Consider the following 25,927-nt stretch of genomic DNA (forward strand, 5'->3'; position numbering starts at 1 on the left):
AGAAAGAATCAGTCAGGAAGAGAGCAAGGAGAGATCTGTCACAGAAACCAACATAGCAGACTCTGCAGATGGCAAGGCGACAGTGGTCTGAGGTGACGACTGGCAAATCTCCACTGGTTTGTATGCTGGATGCCAGGTCACCTGAACCGGATCAGGTTCCGGGGAGGGGCAGAACCAGGACCGCAGGCTGCACGCTACAGTTCAGCTGGGAAACCAGGAATCTTTGCCAGAGACCTCACTGCACGGTGTGTAACGCGACCCTGTTAGATTGTAAGAGACACAGAGGGAAATTTACTGGAAGGGTGACAAGGCTGTTCTTCCAGATGATCCTCATTGCATCCCTCGACTGAGCACTGAAAACAATGCACCTATGTGACAACGGTGTTCTACTGAACAGACAAGTTATATGCCCTGAGTGCACCCTGGACAGCACGCTCTCCGCTTACAGGAAGCACAAGGAAGGCACCAATGTCAACACGTTAGGGGCTGTCGCTCAGGAAGGCTCGCGGCCTACAGCGGGATCCTCAAGGAAACCTTTAACGCCCGAGAACAAAAGTGCTTCGGCAGGACGATGTAAGTCAGCAAGGGAGGGTGCTTTGCCACAAATGTCAGGAACACGAGGCTTGTACTTTGGCTATAAGAGGAACGTGGGATCTACACACAAAACTTGCCAGAAACACTTGGTACTGACCTCCTCCTCTACGCTTTGTCTAACCACGTCTTTTACTTACTCCTACTTTCCCATTTTAAATTTTGAACTATTCGCCTCCCAAGGTGTTATCACAAAAGAACAGCAGCAGGTAAATACGTAAACAGCAAAACTCACCAGAGGCCGATTCATTTTCCGCTGCTCTTGGAACAACGTGCAGGACTGTGACAGTGGAGGCGGACCTGGAGAAGGAAAACGCAGGCAGTGAAGCTACGACTGAAGCGCCTCGGGGTGCACGAGCACCCGCCCCGCGCTCCACAAGAGACACCTGTGGGAGACCCGCCCTTTCACCTTCAGAAGGGCCTGTTAGAATAAGGAGGGAGCGACCACCCTCAGGTCTGTAACTCCCACGTGACTGTGGTACCTGAAGGGATACTTTTGTTTTCAGTAGCGAGTGTACATTGAATCCTATTAAAATAAACCTCCGTCATTAAATACGAAATTAAAAAATGCTTATAGTTTATCTGTTCTAAGCCTGTTAACAACTTAGATCAGAAAATCCACAGGACACCCAGAATAAAGGGGCACACTCAGGTGCGTTTCAGTCTTTCAGTTATTTGTACAAACTTTACAAACTTAAGTGCGACGCTCAAAAAACTCTTTTATTAAAACTGACTTTAACTGGACAGAACACCTGCCCTAGGAGTTTGGAGTCCTGTGAGCGACCCCACGTGCACACCCGGTGAGGATCTAGGACAAGTCAGCTCCCTTCTCAGGCCCAATCGCTTCCTTCCTCAACCCAGGCAGCAGGACAGAAGCCCTGCAGACTCATCCCGCACCAAGTACACTGTGCGACTCCACAGGGCACAACCCAGGGGGGCAGCGGACGCTTACATTAGACAGCCAAGGTGCTGACGCGCCTTGAGACACACGTGCGAGATGCCGAGACGGCGACAGGAGGGGGAGGATTGGGGTTGGGACGGAGGGGAGGACGCGGCACGTCCCGGCCGAGCCTGTGGCCCCTGTTCCCCCAGGACACCCGGAGCTCACAAGTCCCAGGGGAGCCCCATCCGGAGCAACCGGCCCTGTCCTCCAGCCCGGCCCCTCCACCTCCGGGAAGCGGTCAAACCCTCCCGGTGGCTCTACCGCGGGGCCCGGGGCGGGCTACCCCAAGCCCCGCTCTCCAAGGGCCGCAGGGTCCACGACCGCCTGCAGACGCAACACCTACCCCGTCGCGACTCGCTGACCGGACCCGGGCTCCCGAGGATCCGGTCCGGGGGCTGCTCCTGCGGCGCGCTCCTCTTTCGTGATCCCTCCGCTCCGCCTCCCGAGACCACTGGGCCAGAGGAGCCGGCTCTGGGCCTACGGCACAAGCTCCCTTCAGGCCCACGTCCCTCACGGGACCTCGCTTTGTCGCGCGCTGCAGACGGTCGGGCACTGCACCGCCGCCAGCCGCTCGGCCACTCCGGCCCAAACGCGGGCTCCGCGGCTCAAGCTCGGGGGTCACAGTTCCAGCCTCCGCCCGGCCCGCGAAAACCCTCGCGCGCACAGCCCGTTTTTGCTGGCTGCTGCCTAGGCCGGATGGCGTCCAGCCCCGCAGGCCCCAAAATGCCCGCCCGCAAGAGGCCGAGACGGGAGAACGACGGCCAGCGACGACCTGGGGACGCACAGGAAGCGAGCACGGCGCGGCGACGGCGCGCGTGCGCCAACACGCACAAACCGTGAGGCGCACCTGCGCAGGAGGACGCCGGAAGTCCGCCTGACAAAGCCCTTCCGGAGAACGGGACAAGTACCAGGACTCTATTTCCCAGAAGTCTCCGCGCCGTCAAGTTAATCAGCGACTTAAGTATCTCCATGTCATCTGGCGGTGAAGAGCTGCTGTGCTGCGAGGGTGGGCCGCCTGGACCAGGGACTCAATTGCCCATTTGTCTTCACTCGTGTTAGGGATCAAGGAAAGGTGTGGCCTCAAGTGGGGGCTGTGTGATGGCCTCCAGGGTCCCTGGTCCTTTCCCTGCTCTGAGACATTTCGGGTTACATCTGAGATTCCCCCACCACCAGGACAGGGGAAGGAGTGTATCATGTTCGCTTAACTGAAACGCTACAACTTTCATTCAAATCCTACGATACAATAAATGCCCAGCCATGATACAAACTAATATTACCCACGGAAGGAAAAGAAAATAGAAATTGTAGCTGTTTAGATTACACAACCAACGCATTCAAAACTGTACGAAAATCAGAAGGTACACACAAACCGAAAACAGAAAACAGATACCTGGGATCTTACCTCTTAAACAGAATACTGTTTATGTTAGGAAAAAATATCATGTTTTAAAAATGGAATCATAAGGGTAATGATTTATCACATTTTGGGGGTGAAATAATATAACTGTGTTCTTGGCCACCTGTTCCTTAAGGGGTGCTAGGGGAAAAGTTAAAAATAAAATCTCCAGGGACTTCCCTGGCGGTCCAGTGGGGAAGACTCCTAGGTTCCACTGCAGGGGGCATGTGTTTGATTCCTGGTTGGGGAACTAAGGCCCCGCATGCTGTGCAGCGCAGTCTCATTAATTAATTAATTAACCAAAAAAATGAAAATAAAAATAAAATCTCCCGCCAACCGAGAAACTCCTCTCCACAAATGTAGAGATAAAGAAAACGGTTTTACTGTTGAATAACCATTAAACCAGACTGTTGTGCACCACAGGCAAACCACCAATGTTTGTTCAAATGAAATGAACCTCACCTTTTTTTTTTTTATAGCTCAGCAGATAAAATCTGTTGCATACGTGTTCTCAAGATAAACGGGAACTTGTTTCATGTGAAAACACCTGACAACACCAGAAAAATGGCATACATTCTTCCAGAGTACATCCTAAATTCACCTGGTAATCTCGGTGGCTGTCCATGATAGTTAATACCCTTTATCCAAAGGAGAAAGACAACTTCTCCTATCTCTAGGGCAAGCAGGTACTTACAGATCAGAGCAAAGTGCCTGACACCTAGCCTAAACTCCCCTGGTGACAGATAAAGAAGATAGCTCTCAGGTCCTTAACAAAAACATTCCTGGGTTGTAATGCTGGCAAGAGACTGAATTAGCTTTTAAAAACATTTAGATACTTATGAAAGGGACAGAGGAAGTATTTATATTACAAGCGTCTTGAGGAAATCCTCTAAAAACGGAAATAAGAAGTGATGATTCATCCAAATGAATAAGCACATAACCCATTCCTGGTTTCCCCAGCTGAACTGCCACATTAAATTAATCCTGCACAACATGGGTGCTTCTCCAAAACTGCTCTTGGAAGTGGCTGCTTAGAGCCAGGAATGGTCTTTTCCGCTTCTTGCTGCCCTTGACTGTGGCCTCTGCCTGAATTCTCACCGATGAAATGCTGCTTGTGTGGGGATGACAGCGACCACGCCTCCTCTGAGCCTGAGCCTGGCAAACATCCAGGGCCCATTTCTCACATTTTCCATTTTCACCACGTAAAGACGTCAGATACACTGAGTACCTTGCTTGGAAGCACCTTGGATGGGCAGTGCGCCCATCAGCCCCCCACCAGGCCTCCAGTTCTCACCTCACCCACGTGCACTGACCGGGTCTCAGCAGAAGACTGGGGCGACCTGTGAACCCCAGCTGCTGTGCCCACCTCAACACCTCACTCTACCCCTTCAGCCCAGAGACATGCTGGGCTCCCCAGCCCCCTGCCCTGTACTTTGCCCTGGACACTCTCTGCAAGTATTTCTATTACAAGTTGTCTTGAGGAAATGATCTAAAAAAGGGAATAGTAAGTACAGAGTCATCCCTATGAATAGGATGTCCAGCAGTGAGCTGATGTCTCTCACGACTCACCCCTCTCTCCAAAAGGCGAAAAACTGTCATTTCATACATTTCCCCCTTTTCAAAGTTGTTGAAGCTAGGAGGGTAAACCTGGACCCTGCGATTTCACCTTGACCAGAAGCAGCAATGGCCACCTTTTAGTTTGGTTTCATTAAGATCTCTTCATATATATGGATATTTACAATATAAAGCTTTCTCTTCTTGTACCTGCATTTCTATTAAATACAGATATTTTCCCTACTTTGTCAGTTATCTATTTTTATCGAAGCATAGTTGGTTTACAATGTTTCAGGTGTACAGCAAAGTGATTTGGTTACATGTATTTATGTAAGAATATACGTATTCTTTTTCAGGTTCTTTTCCATTATGGGTTATTACAAGATATTGAACATAGTTCCTTGTGCTATACAGTAGGTCCTATTGTTTATCTATTTTACATATACAAGTGTGTGTCTATCAAATCCTGTTTTCTTTATCTTTTGAACTTAATTTTTTACTCTCACATTCTCTTATACAGTTAATATTTTGTGTTCAAATCTTTCACTTTCACTTCATACTTTTCATCTGCTTTGACACTGTACTTAAAGAAGCCTTTCTTTCCCATCCTGCACTTCGTAAGTAGTTACCTGTGTTTTCTCCTGTTTATTTTTGGTCTCTTAACATACCAATTTTATCAAGATAACTGGCACCCATCTTCAGGATCTGTAAAATCATTTTCCTCTTACAGTCTCTCAACCATTTTTTTCAACACTAACACATCTACCACAACCAGGAAACGCAACGTTTAAGAAGAGAACTCAAGTTTCTCATCTAACAGAAAAAGACAGTCTCTTCTTTGAAACTCAGCGACACGTCTTAATTTAAAGGCAGGGGAGGGACTTCCCTGGTGATCCAGGGGTAAAGAATCTGCCTTCTAATACAGGGGATGCGGGTTCAAAGCCTAGGAACCCTGGTCCGGGAGCTAAGATCCCACACGCCACAGGGCAATTAAGCCCGTGTTCCGCAACTAAGACACGATGCAGCCTAATAGAAATAAATATTTTTTTTTACAAATAAAAATAAAAAAAATAAAGGCAGGGGAAGCAGGAAAGTGACCGTCACATGTGAATTCCTTCTTATTCAAAATACAGGTCGTAGCAGTTTGCTTGGGCTGCGTCACAAAGTACGACAGACTGGCGGGCTTAAGCAACACAGAGGCTCTGTCCGACATTTACGCAGGCTGGAAGTCTGAGATCAAGGTGTCAGCAGGGTTGGTCCCCTCTGAGGGCTGTATGGGAGGATGCGATCCAGGCTTCCTGGTGGAGAGGGCGGTTTCCTCACCAGCACATGCACTATGTATGTACCCAGGTAGGTGCCTGGCCTGAACTCCGATCCCAGGGCTGCTTATCCGCAGCAGCACCAAGCCGATGGAGGGGTTGTCACAGACCCGTTGGCAGGAGGATTGGAGGCTGACACAGACGTCCGCTCAGCTGTGGACCCATGGCCTGGCCACAGCCCTGCCACAGGCTGCCTGGGTTAAATCCAGGTCACGGTTCACCTCCCTCCTGCTTATTTCATTCAACGATGCCTTGAAGACCCCCTACTGCACCAGCTTGGGTGGCACATCCCACCCAGACACTTCCAAATCAGAAGCATGTCGATTGAGAAAGTTAAAATTAGGCCCTAGCTCAGTGCTGTGGAATTAGAATCTCTGAGGCTGGGTCCAGGCATCTGTGCTGTAATATTTTCTCCACGTGACTCTCATGCCGAAAGGATTGTATTGACAAAGCACTTCTGCTTCACTCTACTGATATTTCTGCAGTAGAGCTACAGCCGTTTTTATATTAAACTGCATCCACAGGAGGAAAAGAGGAGGAGAGGTGATAGTTTTGCTTGTCTCCAAACACACTGTTACTGAATCAAACTTGGGTCCACTCGCCCGCACGCACTGAAGCCAATCTACTGACACCGGGTCACAGTGAAGCAAAGTGCTGCATTTTTGGCAGGGCAACAAGCAAGGGGTCCAGGTATCTAGGGCTCAAAAGGCACCCACTCCCCAATGGCTTTCAGGGAAAGGTGTTTACAGATGGGGTGAGGCTGTTGGTGGGAATGTACATTGGTGCTACCACTATTCAGAACAGTGTGGAGGCTCCTCAAAACACTAAAGCTAGAGCTACAGTAGGACCCAGAAATCCCACTCCTGGGCATATACCCAGAGAAAACCATAATTCAAGAAGACACATGCACCCTAATATGTATAGCAGTACTGTTTACAATAGCCAAGACATGGAAGCAACTTAAATGTCCATTGACAGAGGAATGGATAAGGAAGATGTGGTACATATATGCGATGGAATACTACTCAGCCATAAAAAAGAATGATATAATGCCATTTGCAGCAACATGGATGGACCTAGAGATTATCATACTAAGTGAAGGAAGTCAGACAAAGAAAAATACCATATGATATCACTTCTAGGTGGAATCTAAAACAATGATACAAATGAACTTCTTAACAAAACAGAAACAAACTCAAAGACATAGAAAAGAAACTTATGGTTACCAAAGGGAAAAGGTGGGGGAGAGGGATAGATCAGGAGGTTGGGACCTACGTATGCACACAACTATATATAAAACAGGCAATCAACAAGGACCTCCTGTATAGCACAGGGACCTCTACTCAATATTCTCTATTAACCTAGGGAGTTCCCTGGTGGCCCAGAGGTTAGCATTCTGGGCTTTCACAGCCGTGGCCCGGGTTCAATCCCTGGTCAGCTAACTGAGATCCTACAAGCCACACAGCACGATGAAAAAAAAAAACAAAATTCTGTAATAACCTAAATGGGAAAACAATCTGAAAAAGAATAGATATCTGTATACATATAACTGAATCATTTGCTGTACACCGGAAACTAACACAACATTGTAAATCAACTATACTCCCAATATAAAATTTAAAAAATGTTTAAAGTGAATTACAAAAGAGGGGCATGAGGGAGGGCAGGTTGAGGGGTGTGTGGTCAGCTTGTGGACATTCTTCCGATTGGTTGGCATTGAGGTAATCTGAGGTCAACATCATCAACCTTCTGATTCCAGCTGGTCTGGGGTGTACGTGCTTGTAGGCAGCATGCAGTTAACTTCTTCCACCTGCTGGGGGCTTCAGTCTCTGCCAAACAGCTCCAAGGATGTGGCTCAGAACAGTATCTACAGCCCTTGAGGAGGAACTAAAGGTCCTTGACTTTAACGGCTACACTAGTATTATTTGGTCTTTTTGGACTGTTTTCCTTCCATTTTGCACTTTCTCCCTTCTCTGATTAAATTCTTTGTTTCGAACTCACGGAAGGCTAGGAGGCTAAAATTTTCTAACGACAAGAAGCAGGCAGAAGACATGGGGAGAATCCGTCCCAGGAAGGCCCCACAAGGTCCTGCTCACTTACAACATCACATTCAATCTGGGCTGTTTACGCCATACTTGGACAACATACCAACACATCTTAAGATGGGTCCCACCCGACTGTAGCACATGTGGACAAGGTGAGATGCGGTGGAATTATGCAAATCCAGATCTGAAGGCTAGATAAAGCAATCAGGGTATTTCACAGTATACAAGAGAAATTTTCATGGGGACAGAATACCAACCTTCTAATATTTGAAAGCCTGTTAACCAAGAGGAAGAGTGAACTTTGGTTTTGTTATACAAGGACCCAAACAACTGTGATGGTTGAAAGCATGACGAATGCAAATCTGAACTCATTTGCCTCCTAACAATGCAACGTCTACAGCAGAGGGACACAGGTCCTCAAGCAGCAGTGCTTTTCCCAGCAGTGCGGACACTGAGCAGAGCCGGGCTGTGGCAGCTCTGGAGGACCTCAGACACTCTTTGCATGGCCTCTGAGACTTAGAACATCTCAGAAAGTCCACGAGTGCAAACCAAAGAGACACTCAGTCCCTGCACCTTGGATGAACTGATGTGACTCTACGTATGCTTTGCTTGGGCTAATTAGAAATATGGAAGTGATCAAAAGACAAAAGAAAACTCTGGGCACATCCTGAACAACAGAGATGCTTCTCATCAAAGCCCAAACACTAATTCAAAAGCAAGATTCAGAGCCAAAATGTGGAAACAACCCAAGTGTTCATTGACAGATGAATGGATCAAGAAAATGTAGTGTGTATATTCATACAACAGATAGTATTCATCCACAAACAGGGAGGAAAGTTTCTAATTGATACAAAGACCATTGGCGTATTTTTCAATGATTGTTTGACATTTCTTTGCATAAACAGTGAAAATTTATCAATTCCACTTTTAAGAGGAGAGGGTAGTTTTTCTTTGCAGAAACAATTAAGTCTCAGCAGTAGAGGCATAAGCACACACGTGCACACACACACACAGTAAACAGAAATACCGCCCCGCTACCTCCCCCCAATCTGATCCCCCGATGAGCCCTGCTGATTCTCCCTCCAAATAGAACCTGTTTACTTCTCTCCACCTTCTCAGACATCGACTTCCTGGACTGTCACGCCAAATTCCTAACCATATCTGGATCTCCCGACTTCCACCCTTACTGAAACCCCACCCCATCCATTTATGCAGCAGCCAAACTCAACTGTTTCCCTTTCAGTGCAAACTGGATCACGACACCTCTCATCCACTGGTTTCCCACTGCACTTGGCATCCATCTCAACTTCTTCAGACCCAGGGATTTATTTCCTTCTCACTCCCCGTGTACTGTCCACACTGGCTTTCAGGCCTAGGAAGGAAATTCTGACACAGGCTACCACACAGACGACACTTGAAGACATTATGCTAAGTGGATAAACCAGATACAAATGGACAAATGTTACATGATTCCACTTCTGTGAGATCCCCAGAGGGGTTAAATTCATAGAGAAAGTGGAATGGTGGGTGTCAGGGGCTGGGAGGGGGATGGGGAGTCAGTGTATAATGGGGACAGAGTTTCAGTTGGACAGGATGAAAACATTCTGGAGATGGATGGTCGGGATGGTTGCACAACAATGAGATTTTTTTTTTCTTAAGATTTCTGTGTTACTTCTTTTCGGCTGCGTTGGGTCTTCATTGCTGTGCCCAGGCTTTCTCTAGTTGCGGTGAGCGGGAGCTACTCCTCGTTGTGGTGTGTCGGCGTCTCAATGCGGTGGCTCCTCTTGTTGCGCAGCATGGGCTGTAGGCACGTGGGTTCCAACAGTTGTGGCTTGCGGGCTCTAGAGGTTTTTTTATGTTTTATTTTTTGCAAGTATTCATCAAATGTTTACTGCTTGAATGAATGACAATTTCTGCCAACAATCTTCAAACTGCTTAACACTATGACAACATTTAGCATGTCAAATTTCACATGACCTTACTCTTTCTGTGCTCTAGTTTCTATAAGCACGTGGGATCTTCCCGGACCAGGGCTCGAACCCATGTGCCCTGCAGTGGCAGGTGGATTCTTAACCACTGAGCCACCAGGGAAGTCCCTGTGCGTTTATTTTCAAAAAATAGTAAGGCCGGATGAATTCAGAACTAGGTGCAGAAACCTCTTCCAGTGAGATACAGAATCTCTGCTGTTTGGGCAGATTTACAGAACAACTTTTCCAACCACTCATTAAAGAGACCAATACTCCACGAAAAAGATGTATCATTTATACAGAGAGAAAACCAAACTCCAGCTTTGCATCAATATAATATTTGATACGAAGAGAACCATAAGCTCTTTTTTGAAAATCTCTGGAATAAACATCAAAACTGAGCCGCCTTGGGCTCAGGTAAATAAAATTCCCTTTCCACCCGCCTCCTACACCTTTCTATATTCATTCAGGTTGTGTCCTTCACTATCCTCTCTCTGGTGCTGGAACAGTCAGTCATTTCACTTTAGGACCAAACTATTTTTGTTCCTGTTAATAAACAAAACTACATCTCATTCCCTTGCATACAACGTTGGACCTCTCCGTTGCTGGAACCAAGCAGGACCCTGCAGGGCCCTTCCATCTCCCCTGCCTCTTGTTTGTAAAACAGCTGCAGCCTCGCAGGCCTCCCCTGAGTCACACAAGAACAGGTTCAGGCAGTTAATGATCAGGACAACAGCAGTCACAGAACCTCTAGCTCCTCCCGAAGGACAGAAGTCACCGTGTCAGACACACACTCCTAACTGGTTTTGCAGATACTAAAACCACTACAAGAGGAGAAAGCTAACTGTATGATGACCAGACTGGAGCTATGACACGAGCTGCTCCATCTGGAGCAGACCTGAACCAATGGCTTACACAATTCCAGGAACTGGCCTCAAGGAAATGGGAACAAACCAACACTGGAGTTGAAGATTAACTGCGCCTGAAACAATCAGCATGACACTGACCACTCCACTGCATGACCAATTTCAAGATGATGGTCAGAGCTGACTGTGCTACTCTGCATGTAGCCCCCACCGGCACAGCCCAGAGACTTCCCATCTTTTCCCTATCAACCCCTTTTCCCTCTAATTGGCAACTGAGAGATGGTTTTGGGGACACTAGTCCACCATCTTCCCAGGTTGCCAGCTTCCTGAATAAAGTGTCTTTCTTCTTCCACCAACCCTTGTCTCTGGAACACGGACTTCTGAGAGATGAGCAGTTGAACCTGAGTTCTGTTCCAGCCGATGACATCACTATGGGTCAAGTTTCATTCATATTATATTAATAACAACTTTGAACCAAAGTTACTTCCATTTCACAAAAAAAACTAGGAGTGAATAATTGACAACTGCCCATCACACATCAGCATTTCAGCCTAGCAGAGCTCATGAACACACAGACCACAACTTTACATAGCCACAAACATCCCTTACACAACTTCTCCAGGTGGCAGAGACAAACACATTCATTAACACACCCACAGACAGAGCCTCAAGGGAACAAGTAAACATATGCAGCAAGAGCATACAACTTGAGATTATGCTTAGTAATCAACATCTCAGGTTTCTGTCTTGCTTAGAAATGACCTCGGTATCCAAAGATTATCCAGTAAGTAACACAATTTAATATCAGTTCAAGGGTTTACGTAAACTGAACATCTTGGTATTTATCGACAAGATAACACAGTACAAAACATACTTACTGTTGAAAGAAAGTTTGTCAGAATAATAATTAAATGTGGTTAAACACACATTTACATTTTTCATAACCTTAAATATTAAGAAGTAATGTTAGCTTATTTGATGGGTACACCTATATAAATTTAGGAAGAACACACCCAAGTAGAATTTTTTTAAATGTATGCCTAATACTGACAAATAAGATAGGAATAACTTTTTTTTTTTTTTTTTGCGGTACGCGGGCCTCTCACTGTTGTGGCCTCTCCCGTTGCAGAGCACAGGCTCCGGACGCACAGGCTCAGCGGCCATGGCTCACGGGCCCAGCCGCTCCGTGGCATGTGGGATCCTCCAGGACCAGGGCACGAACCCGTGTCCCCTGCATCGGCAGGCGGACTCTCAACCACTGCGCCACCAGGGAAGCCCAGGAATAACTTTTTATTAAACCAAAAATATTAAACTAGCTTCATCTGTCAAAGATTTACCTAAATCATGTGAAGTTGAAGTCTTTAAATTTCTGAGTTGATATATGTATATATTTTGTTGTCGTTGTTGTTGTTTTGGGTTTTTTTTGGCTGCACCGAGAGGCTTGCTGGATCTTAGGTTCCTGACCAGGGACTGAACCCGGACCCTGGCAGTGAAAGCACCGAGTCCCAACCACTGGACCGCCAGGGAATTCCCTGACTTGATTTCTATAAGAATACTCTCCTACCACATTTAAAGTATTAGAAGTTCTAATTCCTTTCTCTCTGAGAATTTTAGGGATATATAATTTTTATAAGCACATTTGTATCTTTGTAAGCCAATCAGGACAGAAACCCTTGAATTTAAGAGACTCTACAATCTACTTTAATAGATCCAGAAGTAGGAAAAGATTACATACTCGCGCTGTCAGAAGTAAAGACCTTTTTGAATTACAGACACACAGACATACAGAGAAATGGAACTTTTACCTGCAGTTTTAAGTCTTAGACTTGGGTCAGGAGTAAACACTCACCAGTCTAGAGATTAAAGAGCCATTCTCCTCCCATTAGGCAAGAGATTCTTAATTGATTTGAGCTTGTCAAAATAGACAAATAGACAAACAGAAAAGACTAAGAAAAGACGAACATACTACATCCTCTGTTACCTCTCACCTAACTGAGATTAGTTCTGTAGAAACTTAATCCCTTTAGAGACCATCAAATCTTCAAACGACAGAGCCAAACTCAGAATCACTGCTGCGACAAATGGGAAACCACTGAGCTGTAATCTGAAAACAAAGGAAAACACAAAAGTAATAGAAGGGGAAACTAAAGAAACAGAAAGTGAGCCAAGTTCAATGGCTCCTTGGGTTCACCCCTGGGAGAGGAGAAAAGATGTACCTGGGCTTCACCGGCTCATGAAATACACCACTTGTTGCTGGGCTTTTACAGCTTTATTTACGTACAACTGATATACAAAATCCAGCCCATGTTTAATTTATATAACTTGATGAGTTTGGACATATGCACACACCTGTGATACCATCACCACCATCACGGTAAAATACTCATCACTTCCAAAAGATTCCTTCCACCCCTTTGTGTATGTGTATGTATGTTAGAAATACTTAACACAGCACCAGGTACATGAAATGCTGCTCAACGTCACTAACCATCCAGGAAATGCAAATCAAAATCATAATGAGATACTACCTCACATCTGTTAGAATGCCTACAATTTTTTTTTTTAAAGATAAGAGTTGTCAAGGTTGTAGAGAAATTGTAACCTTTGCATATTGCAGGGAGCAATGTAATGTTGTGCAGGTACTGTGGAAAACAGTATGGAGTTTTCTCAAAATCTTTTAAATAAAATTTCCATATGATCTAGCAATCCCACTTCTGGGTATACAGGCCCAGCTCAGAGACACTGCAGCTTCAGTTCCAGAACACTGCAATGAAGCGAATACCGCCATAAAGTGAGTCACATGAATTTTTTGCTGTACCCGTGCATGAAAAGCTTATGTTTATACTATACTGTAGTCTGTTAAGTGTGCGATAGTCTGTTCTAAAAGAACAATGTACATATCTTTATTGAAATATACTTTAGGGAAGAGAAATATAGATCAATGAACAGGATAGAAAGCCCAGAGATAAACCCATGCACATATGGTCACCCTTTCTTTGATGAAGGAGGCAAGAATATACAATGGAGGAAAGACAGCCTCTTCAAGAAGTGGGGCTGGGAAAACTGGACAGCTACCTATAAAAGAATGAAATGAGAACACTACCTAACACCATAACACAAAAATAAACTCAAAATGGATTAAAGACCTAAATGTAAGGCCAGACACTATAAAACTCTTAGAGGAAAACATAGGCAGAACACTCTATGACATAAATCACAGCAAGATCCTTTTTGACCCACCTCCTAGAGAAATGGAAATAAAGACAAAAATAAACACATGGGACCTAATGAAACTTCAAAGCTTTTCCACAGGAAACCATAAACAAGACAAAAAGCAACCCTCAGAGTGGGAGAAAATGTTTGTAAACGAAGCAACTGACAAAGGATTAATCTGCAAAATATACAAGCGGCTCACGCAGCTCAATATCAAAACAACAAACAACTCAATCCAAAAATGGACAAGACCTAAATGGACATTTCTCCAAAGAAGATATAAGATTGCCAACAAACAGATGAAAGGATGCTCAACGACACTAACCATTAGAGAAAGGCAAATCAAAACTACAGGGCTTCCCTGGTGGCGCAGTGGTTGAATGTCTGCCTGCCGATACAGGGGACACGGGTTCGTGCTCCGGTCCGGGAAGATCTCACATGCCGCAAAGCGGCTGGTCCCGTGAGCCATGGCCGTTGAGACTGCGCGTCCGGAGCCTGTGCTTCGCAATGGGAGAGGCCACAACAGTGAGAGGCCCACATACTGCAAAAAAAAAAAACAAAAAAAAAAAACAGTGAGGTATCACCTCACACCACTCAGAATGGCCATCATCAAAAAATCTACAAACAATAAATGCTGGAGAGGGTGTGGAGAAAAGGCAACCCTCCTCCTGCACTGTTGCTGGGAATGTACATTGATACAGCCACTACAGAGAACAGTATGGAGGTTCCTTAAAAAACTGAAAATAGGGCTTCCCTGGTGGCTCAGTGGTTAACAATCCTCCTCCCAACACATGGGGCACGGGTTTGAGCCCTGGTCCGGAAAGATCCCACATGCCGCAGGGCAACAAAGCCCGTGTGCCACAACTACTGAGCCTGGGCTCTAGAGCCCAGGAGCTACACCCACTGAGCCCGCATGCCACAACTACTGAAGCCCACACACTGAGAGTCCACGCTCCGCAACAAGAAAAGCCACCGCAATGAGAAGCCCGCGCACTTAAGCGCCTGCTCACTGCAACTAGAGAAAGCCCGCACACAGCAACGAAGACCCAAGGCAGCCAAAAGTAATGAATAGATAAAAATACATAAATTTATACCAAAAAAACAACTAAAAATAGAACTACCATATGATCCAGCAATCCCACTCCTGGGCATATACGCTGAGAAGACCATAATTCAAAAAGAGACACGTACCAGAATGTTCACTGCAGCACTATTTACAATAGCCAGGACATGGAAGCAACTTAAGTGGCCACTGACAGATGAATGGATAAAGAAGATGTGGCACATATATACAATGGAATATGACTCAGCCATAAAAAGAAACGAAATTGAACTATTTGTAGTGAGGCGGATGGACCTAGAGTCTGTGAAACAGAGTGAAGTAACTCAGAAAGACATAAACAAATACCGTATGCTAACACATATTTATGGAATCTCAAGGAAAAAAAAAGTGGTTCTGATGAACCTAGTGGGAGGACGGGAAGAAAGACGCAGACGTAGAGAATGCACTTGAGGACACGGGGAGGGGGAAGGGTAAGCTGGGACGAAGTGAGAGAGTGGCATGGACATATACACAGTACCAAATGTAAAACAGACAGCTAGTGGGAAGCAGCCGCATAGCACAGGGAGATCAGCTCAGTGCTTTATGACCACCTAGAGGGGTGGGATAGGGAGGGTGGGAGGAAGACGCAAGATGGAGGGCATGTGGGGATATATGTATACATACAGCTGATTCACTTTGTTATACAGCAGAAACTAACGCAACACTGTAAAGCAATTATACTCCAATAAACATGTTAAAAAAATACTTTAGGGACTTCCCTGGTGGTCCAGTGGTTAAGAATCCGCCTTCCAATAGAGGGGGCGCAGGTTTGATCCCTGGTCGGGGAACTGAGATCCCACGTGCTGTACTGTGCAGCACAGCCGAAACAAAAAGAAAATTAAAAATACTTTACTGCTAAAAAATGCTAACCATCATCTGAGCCTTCAGCGAGCAGTAACCTCTTTGCTGATGGAGGGTTTGAAATAGTGTGAGAATTACTAAAATATGACACAAAGACAAGAAGTGAGCAACTGCTGTTGGAAATACGGTGCCAACAGACTTGCTCAACAAAGAGTTGCCGCAAGCCTTCAATTTGTGAAAAAACACAAGATACGGGAAGCACAATAATTATAATAGAATAGAATGTAATATAATATAATATATATAATTAATATAATGTAATATAATAGAGCCTGTACACTCAAAGAAGAGGAAATCAATATCTACAAGAGATATATGCACCTCTATATTCATTACAGCATTATTCACCACAGCCAAGATAGCAAAACAATGGAAATTTTCATCAACAGAGAAATGGATTTTAAAAAATGGGGTATATACATAGGATATTATTCAGACTTATTAGAAGGAAATGCTACCAGTTGTGACAATGGGGATATAACTAGAAGACATTATGATAGGTGAAATAAGTCAGTCACAGAAGGACAAGACTGTGTGTTTCCACTTACATGAGGTGAGGTATCTAAAAGAGTCACACATAAATGGTCAGGGGTGGGGGAGGAGAGAATGGGGAGTTGTTCAACAGGTATAAAGTTACAGTTACACAGGATGAATATGTTCTAGAGAACTGCTGTATGACTAAGCGTCTCTAGTTAACGAGGCACATTATTGTTTTCGTTTGAATTAAAAAATTTTAATTCAAATGTAACTGACCTACAATACTATGTTAGTTCCAGGTGCATAATATCAATATTTCTGTACATTAGAAAATGATCACCAAGATTAACTCTAGTTATGGTCTAGTTACCATCGGTCACCGTACAAAATTATTATAATATTATTCGCTGTATTGCCCATGCTGTATAGTTCATTCCCACAACTCATTTATTTTGTAACCACTTATCTGTTCCTCTTAATCTCCCTCACCTATTTCACTCATCCACCTACCCTCTTCTGGCAACCACCTGTTTGTTCTCTGTATCTATGAGTCTGTTTCTGTTTAGTGACATTAGTTCATTTGTTTTGTTTTTTAGATTCCACATACAAATGAGACCATAACGGTATTTGTCTTTCTCTCTCTGACTTATTGCACTTAGCATTATACCCTCTAGCTTCATCCATGGTGCCACAAATAGCAAGACTTCATTCTTTTATTTTTAATTTTTAAAAATTTATTTATTTTACTTTTGGCTGCTTTGGGTCTTTGTTGCTGCATGCGGCCTCTTTTCTACTTGCGGCGAGCGGGGGCTTCTCTTCCTTGCGGTGCATGGGCTTCTCATTGCAGTGGCTTCTCTTGTTGCAGAGCATGGGCTCTAGGTGAGCGGGCTTCAGTAGCTGTGGTACGCAGGCTCAGTAGTTGTGGCTCGCAGGCTCTAGAGCATGGCTCAATAGCTGTGGCACACGGGCTTAGTTGCTCCGTGGCATGTGGGATCTTCCCGGACCAGGGCTTGAACCCATTTCCCTTGCACTGGCAGGCGGATACTTAACCACTGCACCCCCAGAGAAGCCCCTCATTCTTTTTTTTTTTTATGGCTAATAGTCCATTGTGTGTGTGTATACTTATACATATACATATATATATATATATATGTATATATATGACGCATCTTCTTCATCCATTCATCTAAGGATGGACACGTAGGTTGCTTCTATACACTGGCCATTATAAATAATGCTCAATGAAGATAGGGGTGCATGTGTCTTTTTGAACTAGTGTTTTTGTTTTCTTCCGAAAAAATACACAGAAGTGGAATTTCTGGATCTTACAATAGTTCTACTTTATTTATTTATTTATTTATTATTTTTTTTAATGTTAATTTTTTTTATTAGTTTCTGCTTTATAACAAAGTGAATCAGTCATACATATACATCTGTTCCCACATCCCTTCCCTCCTGCGTCTCCCTCCCTCCCACCCTCCCCATCCCACCCCTCCAGGCCGTCACAAAGCACCGAGCTGATCTCCCTGTGCTATGCGGCTGCTTCCCACTAGCTATCTACCTTACGTTTTGTAGTGTATATATGTCCATGCCTCTCTTCCGCTTTGTCACAGCTTACCCTTCCCCCTCCCCATATCCTCAAGTCCATTCTCAAGTAGGTCTGTGTCTTTATTCCTGTTTTACCCCTAGGTTCTTCATGACTTTTTTTTTTTAATTCCATATATATGTGTTAGCATACAGTATTTGTCTTTCTCTTTCTGACTTACTTCAAATAGTTCTACTTTAAAAGTTTTGAGGAATGAGGTGCACTACTCTGACACGAACTTTACCAGGTGGGGTTAGGTGAATCCATCCAGGATCTCTGTGAAGACCTCCAAAACTGTTAAAACATAAGGGCAGGGACTTCCCTGGTGGTCCAGTGGTAAAGAATCCCCCTTACAATGCAGGGGACCTGGGTTCAATCCCTGCTCAGCACACTAAGACCCCACATGCAGCAGCTTAACTCAGGAATGGCATGGAGGAGGTTAAGGAAAAGACCACGCCAAGCTCAGAGGCCGTTTAAGACGGCAACAAACTCCTGACATTGACTGAAAATCAAAGTTCTTTATGTGGAACAATCGAAGAGGCAGGATGGGTCCTGTTAGCAAGGTCCCCGAGACGCCAGGTCACCTGACCCCCAGCTCCAGATGCAGAGATGTCCGGGACCCAGGCTTTGCTGGCCTGGGAAGGCTGAGGGTGCCCAGCTGCTGACAGGACACAAGGTGGGGGGGTGGGGGGGGCCGGGGGGAAGAGCTGGTTGCCGCCCAAGGCAGACGAGCATCTGTGCAGAACTGCCTCGGCTCAGCCTCGAGAAGCCTGACTCAGAAATTGACAGCAAGTCTTCCAGAAGCTCTGTGCATCTTCCATTCAGGCGTCACTGGTCACACCTGTCGCTGCCCGGATGAAGACTGAGGACCCACACGTTCACACACTGAAAGTTATTCCCAAATGCAAGAGAGTGCGGGATGAGACCATCAACTCCTCTAATCTTAATGCCTGAGTAGAATCACGGACACCTTATGCTACTTTCCCGTTTTGCATTTGTAATTCCACAAAATGTGTGATTTGTGGGGCTTTTCTAATTGCTTGTCATTTTGCCTAATGAGAAAAAAAACAGCACAATAAGAAAGCATCATAGTTTTCACTGGTAATGGGCATAAAAATATATGCACTGTTGCCGCTTGAAAACAGCATTAATGTGAATGTTCCAGATGATTTTCTGTTTGGTGATGGGTTAAGTGGCTTGCCCACGTGCACTTTTATGTAAAGGGAAGATTAGAAAATGGCACTCTTCTTGCATTTTAAACTTTAAGAAAATGGATTTCAGGAAACCTGGATAACAAATTAAGAAAGCAATCAGAACTGCAAATATTTAGGGGTTTTAGATTAGTTTCAAAACACAAGGGAACAACCCAGGATGTATGTGTCTTAAAATAGCACTTGGTACAGTAAGATTCCACAGACAGCCTTGTCATCACAGAACTCAGAACTGGTTACACATTTCCCACAAGCCACTTTCTCAGCATTAGGTGAACAGTGTTGGCTCACCGCCCTGCTTTGGGGCAGAGAGGACCGGTCTCCTTTCCTTTCTGAGATTCTTTTCATGAGTGGCTAGAAAGCCTAAGCACTGGAATTCCATCACAGAACAGGAGTATTCTTCAGAGGATTGTAAATGAGGATTGTAAATGACAAAACCCCAAGAGGACTTTAACAGCTGCATCTGTGTGTCAGAGATCTCCCACGCACGGCTGGGGCCCAAATGTCACAGGACGGCGGGAACCCAAGGGCCACAGTCCTAGGACGCTGCTCCCCAACCAAAAGAGTCCTCTCGCTTGTCAGGGAAAAACAAAGGTGTTCTCAGACACACACAACCTCCAGAGCCAGGAAGTGAGCACCCCACCTGCGTGACTTGTCCCAGGAGAGTGGCTGATGCAGTGCCCAGAACCAGAAAGGGGAACTGAGACCCAACAGAAAGGGAACAACGAGTCCGACGCATTCCACCCCACTCACCCGCCTTCCCCCACAAAGAAGCTGCACCCCAGTACTGACCAAGGAGGGTGCTCTTCAACTAGGAATCTTATGAACAAAAATGTGCTGATTTTGAGAAACTTTTGAAGTGCATAGTATTCAAATTCTCACAGTAAAAAGAAGTAATGAATTACATAGCAATGCTGGAAAATACAGGAAAAAGACAATAAACCTTGGAAAACAATGTTTACTAACATGACCCCAACTGGAAAAATTTAGGAACATTTAAAACGACTCTGAAAACCAATAATACAAGTAAAACAAAAGAGAACAAAACAAAACAAAACAAGACAGTATTGGGGCAGGAAGACGGGCAGTGGACGTGAACAGGCCCTTCATGGAAAAACAGAAATACACCAGTCTGAAAAGACCACAGACTGAAAGACACCAACTACGTGACATTCTGGAAACGGCAAAAATACACAGAGGGTAACAAGACCAGCAGCTGTCGGGGGCTTGGGGGCACTGGGCGGGTGAACAGGTGGCCCCCAGGGATGTTTCGGCAGTGAAATGGTTCTGGGTGGCACTGCAGTGGTGGCTGTAGGTCATCACACCTGTCCAAACCTGAACAGTAGGACACAGAAAGTGAGCCTTAATATAAACGACAGACTCCAGGGGAGAATTAGGTGTCAATGCTGATCCATCACTGAGACGATGCGTCACACAGGCGAGAGATGTTCCCCAGGGAGGGAACCCAGAGGGACGGGGATAGGAAACTGCGGTCTGCTCGATTCTCCTGGAACCCTAAAACTGCTCTAAAAACTGTCTATCAATTAAAAAGAAGAAACAGCTTCTAAGCACGTGAAAATACTCTCAACCTCAGTCACGATTCAGAAAAACCCCAAGGGACCATCCATACTGCTCACCGGGGCCCAGGATGAGCGGGAACACACCGCGGCCTCGCCCCCTCCTGTTGGGCATCGCGCTGGAGCACAGAGTCCCCCTGACTTGACCCACCGCACCCCACCCCGCGTTTCATGCCATCCACAGTCTCTACACATGACATCTTTTGATCAGACGACTCACGGTCCCAATTACAAGGTTTCAGTTTCTCCACAGGATGAAACCAAAAGCAGCACAGAGGGGAGGCTCTTCAGTCAACCTCAGGGTCTGCCTGCATTCACGTCCCGCTGTTCCTGACGGGAGGCCCACATCCTAAGGAAGGAGGTCCTTACCAGCACCTCAAAAGCCTCATCCAGTCCACCTCACGCTGCTCTGAGAGCCTCACCAACCTCTGCAGCTACCCAAGTCCTGGTCACTTGAGGGCCGTCACCCTTCCCCGAGTCACTGAGCCACATGCTCTGACAATGCATGTAAAACCAGGCTCTCAGAATTCCCTGGTGACACACTGGTTAAGAATCTGCCTGCCAATGGCGGACACACGGGTTTGAACCCTGGTCCGGGAAGATCCCACATGCTGCGGAGCAACTAAGCCCGTGCGCCACAACTACTGAGCCCGCGACCCGCAACTACTGAAGCCTGCATGCCTGGAAGCCGTGCAATGCAATAAGAGAGCCACAGCAATAAGAAGCCCGCGCACCGCCACGAAGAGTAGCCCCCGCTCGCCGCAACTAGAGAAGAAAGCCTGCGCGCAGCAACAAAGACCCAATGCAGCCAAAAATGAATATATTAATAAGTAAATAAATAATAATTAAAATGAATAGATAAGTAAATAAAAGCAGGCTGTGCTTTGTCAGCACTCTGGAGTTCCCTACGAATCGACGGGCAGGATTCCCGTCCTCTCCTGTAATTACGTCTGTGAAGTGCCTCTCCCGAGGAGAACAGAAACTCCTGGAAGCAGAGAATTGCTTCTTAAGATCACATGCAGAACCTGAAGACATTTGATGTTTATGTCTAAGAAAAAAGACACAACACTAGATGGTATGAAGGGTCCCCGAAGCCAAGAGCCAGGCAAGCAGGACACTTCCCCTGGGGACCCTTCCATCAGCAGAGCAGAAAATGTCTGTGGCCAGAACTGGCACTCAATTCGCTTTGAGCTGAGAAGCACCCGTGTAATTACATAGGCTCCCAAAGAGTAATTACTCCCACATTTAAGAAAGGAGACGGCTTTTCAGGCAGAGAAGGCAAGTACAGTCTTTGTACTGCGTGTGCTGACGGTCACGATGGAGCTGGGCCCCAGAGCTCTGCCCTCTCCTCAAACCCCCAACCTCACCCTCACCCTCAGCTGAGGAGCTGCTTCCCTGAGAACAGAGAAGCCATCGGAGGGCTTCCCCACCTGCAACCCAGCTCTGCCATCCCCGCCCCACTCCAGGACCCCGGGCAGCAGCTCTCCCCTCCCCCACACGCATCTACTGGATCATTCCCACTGTTATTTCTCCCATCACAACACAACACAACATCCTCCCTGGACCTCAGCTCCTACCCCAGCTACTGTCCAGTTTCTCTTTTCCCTGTCACAGCAAAACGTCTTGAAACAGTTGGGAACAGAACAAACCCAGTTCTCCCGCTCCTCTCTCCTAAGCCTCTCCGATCAGGGTTTTACCCCACAGATCCATCCAAACGCATCATCAGCGAGGTACGACCTCCCCCCAGTGCTGGGCTCGATGGTTAATGGCTCCATAGAACGGCAACCTCGTTTGTCCAATCACCCAGGGATCCTCTAAAGTGCTTCCCACATGCAGACAAAACGCTGTGATTCATATTTTGGGAGAAATACTCAGCGTGAAGAATACACTTGAGCTGCTGGAGGAAACAGGGAGCAGCACAGAAAAAAAGTTTCTGTAACTACAGAAACGAAAAGATAAGCTATTTTAATGGTAGCAAGTATGGGATGGAGGAGAACGAATAAAAACCATTTAGAATACGACATTAACAAGCCTAATACGACAACGTGGTAACAAGAGGACGGAGAAGGACTTTAGAATGAACCCATTTTTCTGGGTAGGGTGACAGGCTGGATGATGCAACGATGAGCCGCCAGGGACAAAAGGAGAAGGCAAGGGGCGGGGGAGCTGTAAACAATCATTCTTGGATCTACTGGATCTAGTAATCTGAGGTGCCCTCTGGACAAACTCCATAGAGATGCTGGCAAGTGGCTGGACAGAGGCATCTATGTGGTCCAGGTGGGAGAACTGACAGAGCTGCAGGTGAAAAGCACCAGAGGGTGAGATCAGACAGGTTGAAGAGTCATGAACCAAGGGTGAAAAGACAACACACAAAGAGGGCAGAAGAAAGAATCAGTCAGGAAGAGAGCAAGGAGAGATCTGTCACAGAAACCAACATAGCAGACTCTGCAGATGGCAAGGCGACAGTGGTCTGAGGTGACGACTGGCAAATCTCCACTGGTTTGTATGCTGGATGCCAGGTCACCTGAACCGGATCAGGTTCCGGGGAGGGGCAGAACCAGGACCGCAGGCTGCACGCTACAGTTCAGCTGGGAAACCAGGAATCTTTGCCAGAGACCTCACTGCACGGTGTGTAACGCGACCCTGTTAGATTGTAAGAGACACAGAGGGAAATTTACTGGAAGGGTGACAAGGCTGTTCTTCCAGATGATCCTCATTGCATCCCTCGACTGAGCACTGAAAACAATGCACCTATGTGACAACGGTGTTCTACTGAACAGACAAGTTATATGCCCTGAGTGCACCCTGGACAGCACGCTCTCCGCTTACAGGAAGCACAAGGAAGGCACCAATGTCAACACGTTAGGGGCTGTCGCTCAGGAAGGCTCGCGGCCTACAGTGGGATCCTCAAGGAAACCTTTAACGCCCGAGAACAAAAGTGCTTCGGCAGGACGATGTAAGTCAACAAGGGAGGGTGTTTTGCCACAAATGTCAGGAACACGAGGCTTGTACTTTGGCTGTAAGAGGATCGTGGGATCTACACACAAAACTTGCCAGAAACACTTGGTACTGACCTCCTCCTCTACGCTTTGTCTAACCACATCCTTTACCTACTCCTACTTTCCCATTTTAAATTTTGAACTATTCGCCTCCCAAGGTGTTATCACAAAAGAACAGCAGCAGGTAAATACGTAAACAGCAAAACTCACCAGAGGCCGATTCATTTTCCGCTGCTCTTGGAACAACGTGCAGGACTGTGACAGTGGAGGCGGACCTGGAGAAGGAAAACGCAGGCAGTGAAGCTACGACTGAAGCGCCTCGGGGTGCACGAGCACCCGCCCCGCGCTCCACAAGAGACACCTGTGGGAGACCCGCCCTTTCACCTTCAGAAGGGCCTGTTAGAATAAGGAGGGAGCGACCACCCTCAGGTCTGTAACTCCCACGTGACTGTGGTACCTGAAGGGATACTTTTGTTTTCAGTAGCGAGTGTACATTGAATCCTATTAAAATAAACCTCCGTCATTAAATACGAAATTAAAAAATGCTTATAGTTTATCTGTTCTAAGCCTGTTAACAACTTAGATCAGAAAATCCACAGGACACCCAGAATAAAGGGGCACACTCAGGTGCGTTTCAGTCTTTCAGTTATTTGTACAAACTTTACAAACTTAAGTGCGACGCTCAAAAAACTCTTTTATTAAAACTGACTTTAACTGGACAGAACACCTGCCCTAGGAGTTTGGAGTCCTGTGAGCGACCCCACGTGCACACCCGGTGAGGATCTAGGACAAGTCAGCTCCCTTCTCAGGCCCAATCGCTTCCTTCCTCAACCCAGGCAGCAGGACAGAAGCCCTGCAGACTCATCCCGCACCAAGTACACTGTGCGACTCCACAGGGCACAACCCAGGGGGGCAGCGGACGCTTACATTAGACAGCCAAGGTGCTGACGCGCCTTGAGACACACGTGCGAGATGCCGAGACGGCGACAGGAGGGGGAGGATTGGGGTTGGGACGGAGGGGAGGACGCGGCACGTCCCGGCCGAGCCTGTGGCCCCTGTTCCCCCAGGACACCCGGAGCTCACAAGTCCCAGGGGAGCCCCATCCGGAGCAACCGGCCCTGTCCTCCAGCCCGGCCCCTCCACCTCCGGGAAGCGGTCAAACCCTCCCGGTGGCTCTACCGCGGGGCCCGGGGCGGGCTACCCCAAGCCCCGCTCTCCAAGGGCCGCAGGGTCCACGACCGCCTGCAGACGCAACACCTACCCCGTCGCGACTCGCTGACCGGACCCGGGCTCCCGAGGCTCTGGTCCGGGGGCTGCTCCTCGGGCGCGCTCCTCTCTCGGGGTCCCTCCGCTCCGCCTCCCGAGACCACTGGGCCAGAGGAGCCGGCTCTAGGCCTACGGCACAAGCTCCCTTCAGGCCCACGTCCCTCACGGGACCTCGCTTTGTCGCGCGCTGCAGACGGTCGGGCACTGCACCGCCGCCAGCCGCTCGGCCACTCCGGCCCAAACGCGGGCTCCGCGGCTCAAGCTCGGGGGTCACAGTTCCATCCTCCGCCCGGCCCGCGCGAACCCTCGCCCGCACAGCCCGCCCCCGCTGGCTGCCGGCCGGCCCGGACGGCGTCCAGCCCCGAAGGCCCCGAAATGCTCGCCCGCAAGAGGCCAAGACGGGGGAAAGACAACCAGCGAAGAACTGGGAACGCACAGGAAGCTAGGGCGGCGCGGCAACGGTGCGCGTACGCCAACACGGACAAACCGTGAGGCGCACCTGCGCAGGAGGACGCCGGAAGTCCGCCTGACAAAGCCCTTCCGGAGAACTGGACAAGTACCAGGACTCTATTTCCCAGAAGTCTCCGCGCCGTCAAGTTAATCAGCGACTTAAGTATCTCCATGTCATCTGGCGGTGAAGAGCTGCTGTGCTGCGAGGGTGGGCCGCCTGGACCAGGGACTCAATTGCCCATTTGTCTTCACTCGTGTTAGGGATCAAGGAAAGGTGTGGCCTCAAGTGGGGGCTGTGTGATGGCCTCCAGGGTCCCTGGTCCTTTCCCTGCTCTGAGACATTTCGGGTTACATCTGAGATTCCCCCACCACCAGGACAGGGGAAGGAGTGTATCATGTTCGTTTAACTGAAACGCTACAACTTTCATTCAAATCCTACGATACAGTAAATGCCCAGCCATGATACAAACTAATATTACCCACGGAAGGAAAAGAAAATAGAAAT

General features: G+C 47.1%; 1 protein-coding gene across 1 annotated transcript in view; it reads right to left on the bottom strand.

Moving 5' to 3' along the window:
- The window catches only part of ZNF12 (zinc finger protein 12), a 39,801-nt gene extending 14,293 nt beyond the window's left edge, over window positions 1-25,508 (bottom strand). The window contains exons 1-3 of the mRNA XM_082645722.1: window positions 25,472-25,508; window positions 23,917-23,981; window positions 827-891 (exon numbers count right to left, since the gene is read on the bottom strand). Of these exons, the coding sequence (XP_082501848.1) occupies window positions 827-841 (15 nt within the window). The 5' untranslated portion in view covers window positions 842-891; window positions 23,917-23,981; window positions 25,472-25,508. The remainder of the gene's footprint in view (window positions 1-826; window positions 892-23,916; window positions 23,982-25,471) is intronic.
- Window positions 25,509-25,927: the final 419 nt, after the last annotated feature.

The sequence above is a fragment of the Mesoplodon mirus genome (assembly GCF_964341445.2).
Source record: "Mesoplodon mirus genome assembly, chromosome: 15".
Lineage (NCBI taxonomy): Eukaryota > Metazoa > Chordata > Mammalia > Artiodactyla > Ziphiidae > Mesoplodon > Mesoplodon mirus.